Source organism: Notothenia coriiceps, unplaced genomic scaffold (genome assembly GCF_000735185.1).
Source record: "Notothenia coriiceps isolate Sejong01 unplaced genomic scaffold, NC01 NC01_scaffold00023520, whole genome shotgun sequence".
Taxonomy (NCBI): Eukaryota; Metazoa; Chordata; class Actinopteri; order Perciformes; family Nototheniidae; genus Notothenia; species Notothenia coriiceps.
In genome coordinates this window covers 49,535-61,901 of record NW_011356221.1, presented here as the reverse complement: position 1 = coordinate 61,901, position 12,367 = coordinate 49,535, and the positions used below count along the sequence as shown (strand labels likewise).

Genomic DNA, 12,367 nt, shown 5'->3' with positions numbered 1-12,367 from the left:
GCCCGGAGTTCCCCCGGTGTTGTTGCGGGAGCTGCTGCACTAGCTAACGCTGCATTAGCAAAACAAACGCACATTTTGTTTGCAAAAGGTGCAGCGGGCTTCCAACACGTTCCCCTCCACTGGTTTCAACCGAGCACTACATTTGATGTTTTCCAACCAAATACAGTTGAACTTACACTTCCCCAAATTTATTTGTAAGTAGATTCGAAGATACCTAATTTCTGACTGCCGCTAGCTGAAGCTTGGTTGCTAGGTTACTAGCTGGGTGTTCTCCGATAAGGGGCCGGGGGAAACAAAGTTAATGATTACTGGTTCCATGTTGATTTATTTCAATACAAATTGTTGGGGGGGAACTGAAAGGCTATTACCGTTAGGGATGCCAGTGATTATTCGATTATTCGGGAGGGGGGGTTGGTCGAATAATCGATTATTATTCGCCAGGGCTGCCGAATAATCGATTTTGATCATGGTCAGTTTCTGGCAACCCTAATTACCGTACTGGCTACTTTGCAGCCCGGACATTTCCCCCAAAACACATTTAGACGCGATCTCAACACAGAAGTACCTTTCAAATCCAAACATTTTTAAGACCTTCTAAATCATATTTAAGACCTTTCTTATTTTATCATATTTAAGACCTTTTTAAAGCCTTAAATTCAGATTATCAAATGTAATACTTTAGGACCCCGCGGGAACCCTGTTACAATACAATGAATCACCACAATGCATAATAGTTGTTGTTCTGTTTCCATGATTGCTGAAACAATTTGCTGGTCACATAAAGATGAATGCATTACCTGTTCTTTGTTAGACTCCAAGGCTGGTAGAACTTCTTTTACCGTCCTCTCCACCAACACTCCTCCTACAAGACGAAAGCATTTCCTCGAAGGATCCACTTCCTTCAGGGTTTCAATTACTAAGCTGGATGGAGGAAAAAAATGTAGACAAAAAGTGATGTTATAAACAAAAAATTGCACCTCAAAGATTCAATAAGCAGATGTGTGAGTATCCTCTACCAACCTGTGCTCATTGATATCCATCTCGAAATCTGCAGATTTAGAGGCCATACTGCGCTGCTCCTGACGCATCCTTTGGAATGTTGCCACCACCTGACACACAAAAAAACACCATCAGAAACAATACAGAACTACAGTACTGCAGTGACAACACATTTCCTGTATTGATCATCAATCAAAAAAGTCAAATGTTTAGAGAGTACATTTCTTTTGACTGTTACAACCTAAGAAAAACTGTTTTATTCTAGTCTTCATGGTGTTATATTACTATTTTCTTAATTTGTTATATTTTCACCATTGTTTTTAGCTTGCACTTTTTCTGTTAAGTCTCATTCTGCTTTTACTTCAGTGACCTTATATTTGTGTGCATAAGAAAAATGTACTCAGGATATATTTACTTGTTATTAAAAGCCACACAGTGCACACTTTCTTAATCTATACAGTACACTATTTGTATATTGTACTGTCCTTTAAGTAGATTGGTATATTAGAGAGTATTCAAATGTATTCGCTATATTATTATAGTGTGTAGATAGGTTTTCAGTAATAAAAATAGCTCCAGTCCTCACACTGACTTTCACTGAGAAACACTATTCAGCACAGCACTCAATCCACTTATAAGTGTATGCTTATTAAAATGCAGTTAACGCATTGATATAAGCACACATAAACTCTTTATAAATGAAGGCTCCTTATATGGCTTCACTCTGTTTTTTGTGATGAGAAGGCAGAATGCTGGCGATGGGGAAGCTAATGTTAGCATCGGCTAGCTGGGAGCCACGTTTTCGGCTTTAGCTCCACCGGATTGAACCACAGAAAGACTAATCGCGGGTGTACCGACTGAAGCAGACCGGGCTGGAGGGGACGGTACCTGCTCGGCAGACGGGCCGGACGGCTTTCCTCCGGCGCTGCTGCCGCTGCTGGATTTGCTAACCGTGCTGCTACTGTTGGCTGCCATCTTGGAAGGGTGTTGCTGAGAAGGACCCCGAGCAGAATGTATAGGGATGCTTGTTGTGTGCCTGTGCGGAAATATATATTTTTTACTTTGAATTTTGAGGGTATCTTGTATTCTTAATGTTGCAACACTGCCATCTCCTCGAGATACAGTAGGTCATATTTTCCTAATCAGTATACTCTTTACCATTATCTGTTTCTGTTTGCACCAATGTTTTTTACAGTAATGTCCATTGAAAGGCACAGTATTTCCCTCTGAAAGGTAGTGCAGTATGAAGAAACATCAAATAGACAAAGATTGGACTTAAAACAGATCGCAATTTTTAAAAAAAGATAATCAAAACATCTTTAAATGTCAATTAAACGTCAGCTGTAAAAATTAATAACAAAAATAGTGAAATTCATAATTGATCAATTATTCAAAGTTCAACATGTCAACTGACCAAGTGGAAAACTCTGGTGTCAAGATAAACAGAATATATCAAGATAAGTGCAGGATTCATGTTTCTACGTTATCTACAAATCGCAAAAAAAATCACAAAAAATCCATTTTACATTGGTTAAAGTACACCCAAACCACTCTACCAACCACAAAGCCTTAAAAACATAAAAAATAAATGTAAATTTTTCAAGATAATCATCTCAATATGTATTGTTTTAAAAAATCTATTAAAACATAAAATGTAATCAATCCTCTCCACCAGTGTTGTTGCGAATGCAGTCCAGCAGCTGGAGCCAGTGTGCCTTCGTGCTGGTTTCTATCCTTTCGAAATAAGGAAGAAGAAGAAAGTAGCCCTGCTAATCCTTCCTGCTGTACACTAACCACACTGGACGTATTAATGTGCTACTAACTTGGACTAAACAGGGGAGGTGAAGCTCTGTCAGTGTCACTGGGACCAATGTTCACGGCCAGGTGCATTTTGGGAACATCTGCAAAGTATTTGACCTCTCTCCCAGCTCCGAGACAACAGATCAAGCTCCAAAACAGGTGAGTTTATTATTCTGACTAGAGAATTTATTGTTATGCGTCTCTCTAAACAAGGTTAAATTATAATAAAGACTACATTCGTATTGTGTTATGTAAATCGATGTGACCGGCAGAAAGAGCATCAATACATTTTATAGTTATTGATCCAGATATTGCATTTAAAGGTCCCACTATCCTAATAAGTACAATATGATAGGAGACACAATAACTAGTGCAATTAATGATCAAACATAACATATTTGCCAGTCATGCTGCTTTTGTGCACATAATAACCACCTCTTCTCCCTGCAGGATGTCGACCTTACTTCGCCCGGTGGCTGCAGTGTGTCAGGTGACCGTCACCCCGGATAAAAAGGCTAACTTCTCCGCCTGTAAACAGCTGGTGGAGGAGGCCAAGGGGCGAGGGGCCAGCATGGTCTTCCTGCCCGAGGCCTTCGATTACATCGGATCCAGCCGAGAGGAGACGCTGTCGCTGTCTGAGAGTCTGACAGGAGACACAATATCACAATACTCTCAGCTGGCCAGGTACACACACTGCTTCGTAATCATTGACATGGGTCCAATGTTTTGTTGTTGTTTGGGGGAGACATTTTTCTTCAGTCAGATATTTTTCAATAAGCTGCTGGCTGAGAGCAGGATACACTACTCTTACACATGTATATAATCTTGCATAGATTTAAGCTCCTTCGAAGCAAATGAGGTACACAAAAAGGTGTTTTACTTCCTGATTCTTGCCTTACTAATCTACTGTTGGCTTCATGAATTAATAAAAAGATAGAGACCTTATGTCCCGTAGTATTTGGAGCTAGGGAAACGGTGAGGTTCAGTATGTTTATTTTAACATAGTGTAAATATGTATTCTATAGCCTAGTAAATATGTTGGTTATGTGTATCCATCAGCAGGCAGGTACTTCCAGATTTGAAAAATAAGCACTTTTTCAGGATTTCTTTATGTATTTTTTAACCATTCCTTTTTCAGGAAGTTGGAAGTGTGGCTGTCTCTTGGAGGATTTCATGAACGAGGACATAACTGGGAGTCTGACAGACGAATCTACAACAGTCACATCATAATTAACGATAAAGGTACTGTCCATTGAACAAGCTCTCTTTAAAATCCCACTCAGTTGCACACAGAAACATTAATTATTTTCCACTTGATGATTCCTTATGGTACACATTCTGACACGTTGTCATTGCACCCACAGGTGAAATCGTTTCAGTCTACAGGAAGTCCCATTTATTTGACGTGGAGCTGCCAGAAAAAGGCGTATCACTTAAAGAAAGTGCCTTCACCATCCCTGGACCCTCCCTCGTGTCTCCAGTCCAAACTCCCATCGGCAAGGTGTCCTTTATAACCAGACTTGTAAATTCACAGAACATCTTCATATTAGATGAGAGAAAACAACAAAAATTAGGAAACATAAGTACATTTTGCCAGCTCTGTAATCTCAATATTAAACACTAGCCAGCAAATATTTGAGATTGTAAAGAAAGCGTTTCCTATCTCTATTTAAACATTATGATCAGCTTGTTCTTAGTCTTGGTTTTTAACTATTCTCTTTTTGTTGCCCCAGGTTGGCCTGGGCATCTGCTATGATCTGAGGTTCCCAGACTTATCACTGGCTCTGCAAAGGCAAGGCGCTGATATTCTTACCTACCCATCAGCCTTCACTGTAGCCACAGGAGCTGCTCACTGGGAGGTGGGATGAGTCACAATACAACTACATGTGTTGGCTTACTAGTGCTTGCAAAGACAGGATATCTATTAGATTGAAACCCAAGCAAAACACAAACTTGATGTATTTGTATCCAGGTGTTACTGCGTGCACGGGCGATAGAGACTCAGTGTTTCGTCCTGGCGGCGGCGCAAGTCGGCCGGCACCACGAGAAGCGCTCGTCGTACGGCCACGCCCTCGCCGTGGACCCCTGGGGTGAGGTGCTGGGAGACTGTGGAGGGGAGAAGCCAGGCATGGTGCTGGTGGAGATCGACCTGGAGAAGGTCAGCAGCACCAGGAGGAACATGCCGGTCCAACAGCACCGCAGAAACACTGATTTTTATCAAAGTCTGGAGAAGAGTTGACTACAAGAGAAGAGCAACACTCTAACTCTGAGTCACTGAAAGGACGAGGCTGACAGGAAATCAGTTTGAATACGGGAAACACACTAATCAGAAATGTGTCTTTGGTTTTATATTTCAAAGACTTTCAGGTGGATAAGGAAACGTCACATAGCATCATGAGCACTTTGATTTGAAGTGATTTTTCACGAGGATTAAACGAGAATGTTTTATGTTGTTTAATCAGATATAGCAAGTGGAGATATTTTTGGAGATATATTTGCATATATTGTTCTCAAATCAAGCTTTTACTGATTAAATATAAACAAATGTAAGCATGAAAAAACATATCTTGATGAAATAAATATGTAAAGTTCATCGCAGCTTCTGACGCAGTTTAAGGAAATGTAGCTTAACATTTAAGTCATCGTGTCATTACTGCTGTAGTTTATCTAATTTCTATTTGTAGTAACCAAAATCAAAAAGCACGGATCAGACCAAATGAGTCTAAATGCTGTATAATGGTCAATAGATGGCACTGGTGGGTTGTAACACTATCAGAAAAGGGAGGAAATGGCAGTAAAAAAGTGAAAGCGTCCTGGAAGACACTGACCTGTGGTTCTAATGGATATTTACAAATCCACTTGTAACTTTCCTGGGTTTTAATTAAATACTGTCATGCTTAAAGATTATTATAAACCCAACGTCTGAACCTTCGCTTGGTTTGTTTGTCTCTTGTTTCTTCACTTTCTTTATTTTGTTTGATGGTAGCACATTATCAACATGTCCATACAAAAAAAAAAACATATATCTATCCCGGAAGACTTGTTAAAGTGGCTCCTGGTTTTGCTGAGAACGACCAATTATCTTATATAAAGTTGTGTCAAAATCCACATTTTTAAAATTGTATTTAAACTTGTAAGTTGTAACCAATCCTGTTTACATAAGAAAAATGCAATACTCTCGTATCCTTATTACGTAATTGTTCTTCAGATTCATTGAGTAGATAGTCTATGAAATATCACGTTACTTTGTATTTCAGAGTTTTCTACAGTGTGGTATTGGCCCTTTTACACAAGTTAAATCTCTAAATGCCTTCTCTGGCAATGCATAACTACACAACACCATTTGTCATTTGTATGTTCTGCCTCCACTGTGTTTTATCCCGTTTGATTTGCACTGGATGAATTAATGATCACATTCTCTCCTCCCTGCCTGTTCTAACATCACACAGACTGTGGGTGGTTTCTGCTGTAAGGCTGGGAAACAGGAAGTGAACGTCATTGACACAGGAATGGGACTGAAAAAGGAAAACACCATGATGATGAGGAGAATGTCAAATCCACTCGTGTAGCAAACACAAATCCCCGTTTCAACTGCAGGGAAAGAGGATGCATTGTCGAGCTGGAATTGAGGCAACAGGAAGGTAGGTGGTTGTCTGTGTTTATCAGCGGTAATGACGGTATGTTAATTTAAGGAAAGGAGGTCTGTGTGTGTGTTTCACCATCAGAGGCCATCCATCCATACTCATACCGCTGAGTATGGATGTTAGCTCATTGTGCAGCTTGTGTGAATTATCTGCAAATTCGCTTAATGAATGTATTTTGCGCAGAAAATCACGCTTTCTTTGGTGTAAGGCCCTCGGCTGTTTGCTAAGTGACGCTGAAGTTTCACAATCCATCGACTGCATGAAAACCGTCCCATCTTCATGTGCTTTTCCCCGGTTATTTCACCATGAAATGCAGATGTTACGTTAATGCATGCACTGCTTTCGGCTGAGCATTTGCTGAAATCATCCACGCTTTCCCCTCAGTACACCATGTAGCTGAATGTAGCTTGTAATTCAGTGTGAACGCTTCTTTACAGTGTGAAAAGTTGGGCTTGATAACAAACGCTGTAATTTAGAACCGTGAGTTCTAGTCGACTAAATGATTGGTCGATTATGAGGAAACTTATTGCTACTTAATTGTATTGCACATAATTGTTAAAGTGTCAGAAGATGCTTCTTAAAATAGCCTCGGAAATATAGAGATTACGTTCTTTCTCTGTTATTTATAATATTTTATACAATATATTTGGATTTTGGATTCGCAAAACAGTTAAAGACATCACTTTGTTATGTGAGAAACTGAAACTGGTTAGTTAAATGTGAGAAAGGAAAAATGCTCAAATACATGTTCCAGAAGCCTACATCATGTCACATAAAGGCTTATTTAGTCTAATCAAAAGTCCAAACCTGAGAGATTTTCACCTCACAATGATATGAAACAGAGAAAGGAAGGAAACACACATTTTAGGAGCTGGCATCGGCATAATTGTGAGTTTTTGCTTGTTGAATAACTTTTACAATTAACTAAAAACATGTATATTTAAGACTATTTGTAACCTTCTTCTGTGAAAAAATGATTTACAGTACATCCGCTTGATATTAATTTTATTCCATTATACTGTAGCCTACATGTCGACAAGATATACTTGACACCAAAGTAGGATAATGTTAAACATAAACTCGAGTTAATGTTTTCGCGCTGTTACTTCTTCGCTCCATCCCTTCTAAGGTATTCAATTTATGATTGGCGGACCCTCCTCTCATTGTAGAGTCCTTCTCTTTCCAGCCAGCATCAAAGACTGATCAAACCAAAGGCACACAACACACAGCTATGGCTGTTGGTTTAATCAGCGCTCCTGATTGTGTTACGTCTGTCTGGAGTGTTTCCGTCATTTTGTTAAACATGACCTTAGAGAGTTACATTCACAGCCAGAGAGTCCAGACATCTCACTTAAGTGTTTACGCCCCCGCCTCTTAAACAGTTATCCATAGTTAATGACCTTTAAGTAGAAAGTCAGATTTCAGACTTTAGCAACTTCATTTGAATCTTATATTTAAAATATCAGACTTAAATTAACATCCTCATAACAACATTTATTTTTAAAAGTTCTCACAAAATGGTTAGTATCATGCAATTGAAGCACAATGAGATTCCTTAATGAACATCCGGTAATTTTTCACCCCTAAATTAGGTATGTTCACTAGTCTGTTAGATTTTATTCAGAGTCCTTATTATTATTCTAGGATGCATCCATTGCTGTCTCCTAAGTGATATAATATGCTCAGACTGGTGGAGGCTGGATCAAATTGATAGCTGAAAACTCCTCATTGATCGCACACACACATACACATACACACACAAACTAAGACACACACTCTAAAGGATTTCTTGAATGGCTGCATTTTATTTTTCTCTCGAAGCAGGCCAGAAAGAGCATGTATTATTCATCTTATAGAATTCATTTTGTAAACGTTGGAACTTCCTTTATCTTCAATCCGGCCTGTCGAATGCTTTTTTTCACGCAATTTTTTACCGGCTTAAGACGTATAATTCAAAGGTATTTAATTTAAATTAGTTGCGGGTTAACATAATAAAAACTTAATGATTTGGAAAAAATAAAAGATGATATGTTAATTATGATGTAAATCCACTTAAAGCTGTAAATACAACTTCAACATAATATTTGGTTTTTGTCCTGCGTAGTATTTTCTCTAATTGACCTCGGCAGTTAGCTAGAGCTGCATGTTAAGATAAGATACAATTTACTTTATTGATCCCAACTTGGGGGGACATTCTTTCGCCAGGACTATGTAAGAAAAGACATAATGTTAGAATGAAATAGAGCAGAAAATAAACACACAAACATCTCAAAATAGAAACTAAAACAGAACTAAAAAGTAAAATATATTCATATTGACAGAGAAAAACGTACATCTGAAGACTATCTGTCAAATTCAAAATATGAAGAAATTAGAGCTAACAAACTTTAATTGTTGTTATTATTATTGAGGAGTCCATGCTGCGTGATGAATGTTTAGCTAAACAGCGATCCATATATTGATCTCTGGCTGCCGTTTGAAGGATGTATGTCAACTCATCGTCTCTGGGGGAGGTGTGAGCCGGTCGGTTAGACAGAGGGAGGGAAAACTGCTGAGTCACATCCCAGCAACAGTAGCCTGGGCAACACCTCCATAGTGACCAGCCGGAGGAAGATAACGGCCCTCGCTGCTCAACTAAGTTGTGTAACATCAGCAGACCCTGCAGCATTTTGTTCCCTTGCTGTTGTTATCGACCTCCACACACACACGCACGCACGCACGCACGCACGCACGCAAGCACGCACGCACACGCACACACACTCTGCCTTCTCTTTAGATTATCCACGTCCTCTAACGGTAAAATGAAATCTGACACGTATAGGATAGTAGCCCCCTCAGTAAGCAACACACTGTCGTCTGATTACTGTTTTGATCACTGTTACAAAAGAAGAGACATGAAGAATGTTCTGCAGGCGTAATTATAGCAATCAAATGTCACCACAGAGAGAGAAACAGAATATCAAATGAAACGTATAAAAGACATGAGGCTCAGCTTGAGATATTCAGTTCAGTCACAACTGTCTGTTTTTAAAAAGGTAATTTCAAGTTATTAACATGTGTTTTATGATCTCACTCTAATTTGTCCTGGTTAGCAATACTGCATGAATTTTCATTCCTTTGGGATCAAACTAAACCACAAAGCTTAGTTTCAATTAGAGATGCCCTGATTCCAATATAATTAAGAAATATAATTGACAGTATACAGATACATCTTTCTTTGTCAAATTAAATCGTTTGTTGCTAATAAAACATTGTCTATTAAAGTTATGTTCCTCAACCGCAATAAATTACAGATGCTTTACTCAACTTTGCCAAACAAACCTAAAAATAAAAGTTCTCCAGATTACAGGCTTAAATAAAATCCAATTGAAAATTAAATCCATGTTATCAACTTTATCTCTTGTCCCAGGAGAAAACTGTCAGTTTCTGTCCATCCCGCTGTGTGGGACGTTCAAACATTATGCGTGTTGTTGATATTTGCAAATAGCAGATATGAGACTCATTGTTTAGTTTCGATAAGAGGCCGACCGATCAATGCTTTGCAAGTTTCAATCCCTTGTTCTGGGCCAAATCATAACGAGAAGTCAAAGAGAAACAGAAACCGCATCACATGAGTTAAATGATCTAAGCCTCGAGATTGACTCAAGCTGAATTGAATTTCCTGAACACACTGATTCGATAAAGCTCAAATGGAAATCCCGTGTCATGGTGAGTGAGTGTGAGTGTTCCCTCTTCACCTCACATTATACAGAGGGTTAGTGGTCTTTAGTTTCACTGGTGCTTGCAGAATCCGTTTGTTCAGGATAGCTTGTGCCATTTTGTATTACTACTATTATAACAAAGTGTCTGGATTTCATTGTGATAAGAGAGACTAAAGGAAAGGGTTTGGCGCTAAATGCTCTGAACAGTCAAAGATTGAATTCACTTCTTGTCGAGATACAGTTGACCTTCTTTTGATTTGGCATTCACTTTCTGTTTTCTTATGTTTTTCACATTGTATTCAATCTTCAACTTTTTCGTTTTCTTCGCTTTGTGATCATCATGTGACCTTTGCATAATGTCCCATTTCAAAACAATTTCAAAATGAAATCGAAAGTTGAAGCCATTCAGGTTGCTATGAAGGGAGCTTGGAAATCAATGAGGCCTTTTTTAACAGAGATATAGAGGAATATGGAGTCGTCTTCTGAAATCAGTCTATCTTCCTCCTGAACTCTCTTCTTGTCCTTTCCTTTATTACATAGTGACCCCTCATGCCTTGAGGCTGATATCCCTATGAATATATTCAGGTTATCTTCTCATTGTCACTCTCATCGCTCTGTTTGGTGAGGATCATTTTAGGTCACATCTGTCCCGTTTGTGCTCACATTTCGTGGTGTAGTTTCCCCCTCCTCCACTGGGGGGCAGGGCGACATGCTGTGTGTCTCTGCTCTCTTTAGGCCAGCAGTTGTGTTATCATACTGCAATCCTCCTCTTATTGTACAGAGGACATCCATGTGTCATTGTAATCCCTCAGTCTATAAATACACCACTTGGCAGAGAACAGAACATTTTAAAATCACTGCCAAATATCTCGACATTTTAAGGAAATAAAAAAAAGCAAAACAACATTTATATATAGATAAACATGAAGATTAGTCTTATCCTTAGCTTTTGTAAATATAAAACCAAGTCAAATATGTATTTATGTTAAAAATATATTAATTGTGGGCTAGCCTAGACATATGTTTACATCTCTAGGTTACACAACTTTGAATTAATGTATTCCAACACTCACATTTTCGTATGGTGTTAATCTCATAGGTGAGATACATTTTTACGTCAGCTATAAGATTCCATTGAACCTCATCTCTGTCATGCCTGGTTGTCTCTGACAGCCTTCATCTTTATAAATGTCCTGTATCGCCTCCATCTCTTTCCGTCCACATCTCATTCCCTTTTTGTTTTACTTAATCTTCCATCACGGTGCGCTCCAGCAGTTACAGTGTTTCAGTCAGACTGTCTCGGATCCCTCAAGGTTATCTGCACCTCAGAAAATGTGTTTCATATGTTTCACTGAAAGTTGGAAGAAGGTCCAAATTGTCTGTGAAGTTTATGGAGCCGTTTGTGACTTTGCGGGCACATCTCATGTATGTTTTGGTTTCCTAGAAAAGACACTTGTTTCCTCATCTTCCTAATGCATCCACAGAAATGTGATGTTTGACATAAATCAACAAGGTGATTCTCCGTTTACTCGGAACAAGCTCTAGATACCAGCTGTGTTTGTTTAAGCTATAAAGTGGATTTCTTCTTCACTAAATGTGTGTATGACTATAACCTCTCCATCACAGCATCCCCGAGTGTCCATCTTTCATTCTGTCTGCACGTTAACAACCCGCCCTTCTCATCTGTGACCGTCCCACTCCACCTTGTAGACTCAATAATCTCGCATCCTCACAACACGGTGTATCTCCACCTCCTCCCTCCCTCCCTCCTTATCACCCAGGGCACCGGCGCGTTGCTAAATGGAGTCGGAGCAGCTGTACCACAGAGGCTACTGCAGGAACAGCTACAACAGCATCGCCAGCGCCAGCAGCGACGAGGAGCTGCTGGATGGAGCCGGCGCCGTCATGGACTTCCACACCACCGAGGACGACAACCTGCTGGATGGGGACGCGGTCTCCCCAGGTAGGGAGAACGGAAATGCCTCCCCTCTCTTGATTCCCCTCCATGACCCAGTCTTTGACGAACCCTCACCATCCAATCAGATTCTTGAATTCTTTGCGCTGCGTCTTCGAGTCCAGAATCAAGTTTTTTCCTCCTGAGTAAGCACACAGGTCGCTGCTTTTGTCATGAGTCAGCCCACTGCTGGTGTCGAGACGCATCAAGTGTGTGTTCGCTCGTGTGTGTTGCTGGCGCACTCGCTCTGCCATCCGCCCCCCCCCCCC

General features: G+C 39.8%; 3 protein-coding genes across 3 annotated transcripts in view; 2 read left to right on the top strand and 1 right to left on the bottom strand.

Moving 5' to 3' along the window:
- Positions 1–2,029, bottom strand: part of pfdn2 (prefoldin subunit 2) — a 2,641-nt gene extending 612 nt beyond the window's left edge. The window contains exons 1-3 of the mRNA XM_010781672.1: positions 1,888–2,029; positions 1,021–1,109; positions 720–921 (exon numbers count right to left, since the gene is read on the bottom strand). Of these exons, the coding sequence (XP_010779974.1) occupies positions 720–921; positions 1,021–1,109; positions 1,888–1,974 (378 nt within the window). The 5' untranslated portion in view covers positions 1,975–2,029. The remainder of the gene's footprint in view (positions 1–719; positions 922–1,020; positions 1,110–1,887) is intronic.
- A 722-nt stretch (positions 2,030–2,751) lies between these two features.
- Positions 2,752–5,743, top strand: nit1 (nitrilase 1). Its single transcript, XM_010781646.1, has 6 exons — positions 2,752–2,958; positions 3,250–3,483; positions 3,938–4,041; positions 4,164–4,300; positions 4,533–4,658; positions 4,772–5,743. The coding sequence occupies exons 1-6, from the start codon at positions 2,870–2,872 to the stop codon at positions 5,036–5,038; spliced, it is 957 nt and encodes a 318-aa protein (XP_010779948.1). The 5' UTR covers positions 2,752–2,869; the 3' UTR covers positions 5,039–5,743.
- Positions 5,744–6,302: 559 nt separating this feature from the next.
- Positions 6,303–12,367, top strand: part of LOC104954548 (H(+)/Cl(-) exchange transporter 3-like) — a 39,460-nt gene continuing 33,395 nt past the window's right edge. The window contains 2 exon segments of the mRNA XM_010781671.1: positions 6,303–6,440; positions 11,926–12,107. Of these exon segments, the coding sequence (XP_010779973.1) occupies positions 11,945–12,107 (163 nt within the window). The 5' untranslated portion in view covers positions 6,303–6,440; positions 11,926–11,944.

Bases quoted from the DNA above. Each gene is read 5' to 3' on its own strand.
- nit1 (XM_010781646.1), top strand. From the start codon at position 2,870: ATGTTCACGGCCAGGTGCATTTTGGGAACATCTGCAAAGTATTTGACC. The intron at 3,484-3,937 runs GTACACACACTG...TTCCTTTTTCAG, and splicing joins CAATACTCTCAGCTGGCCAG to GAAGTTGGAAGTGTGGCTGT. The intron at 4,042-4,163 runs GTACTGTCCATT...TTGCACCCACAG, and splicing joins CATCATAATTAACGATAAAG to GTGAAATCGTTTCAGTCTAC.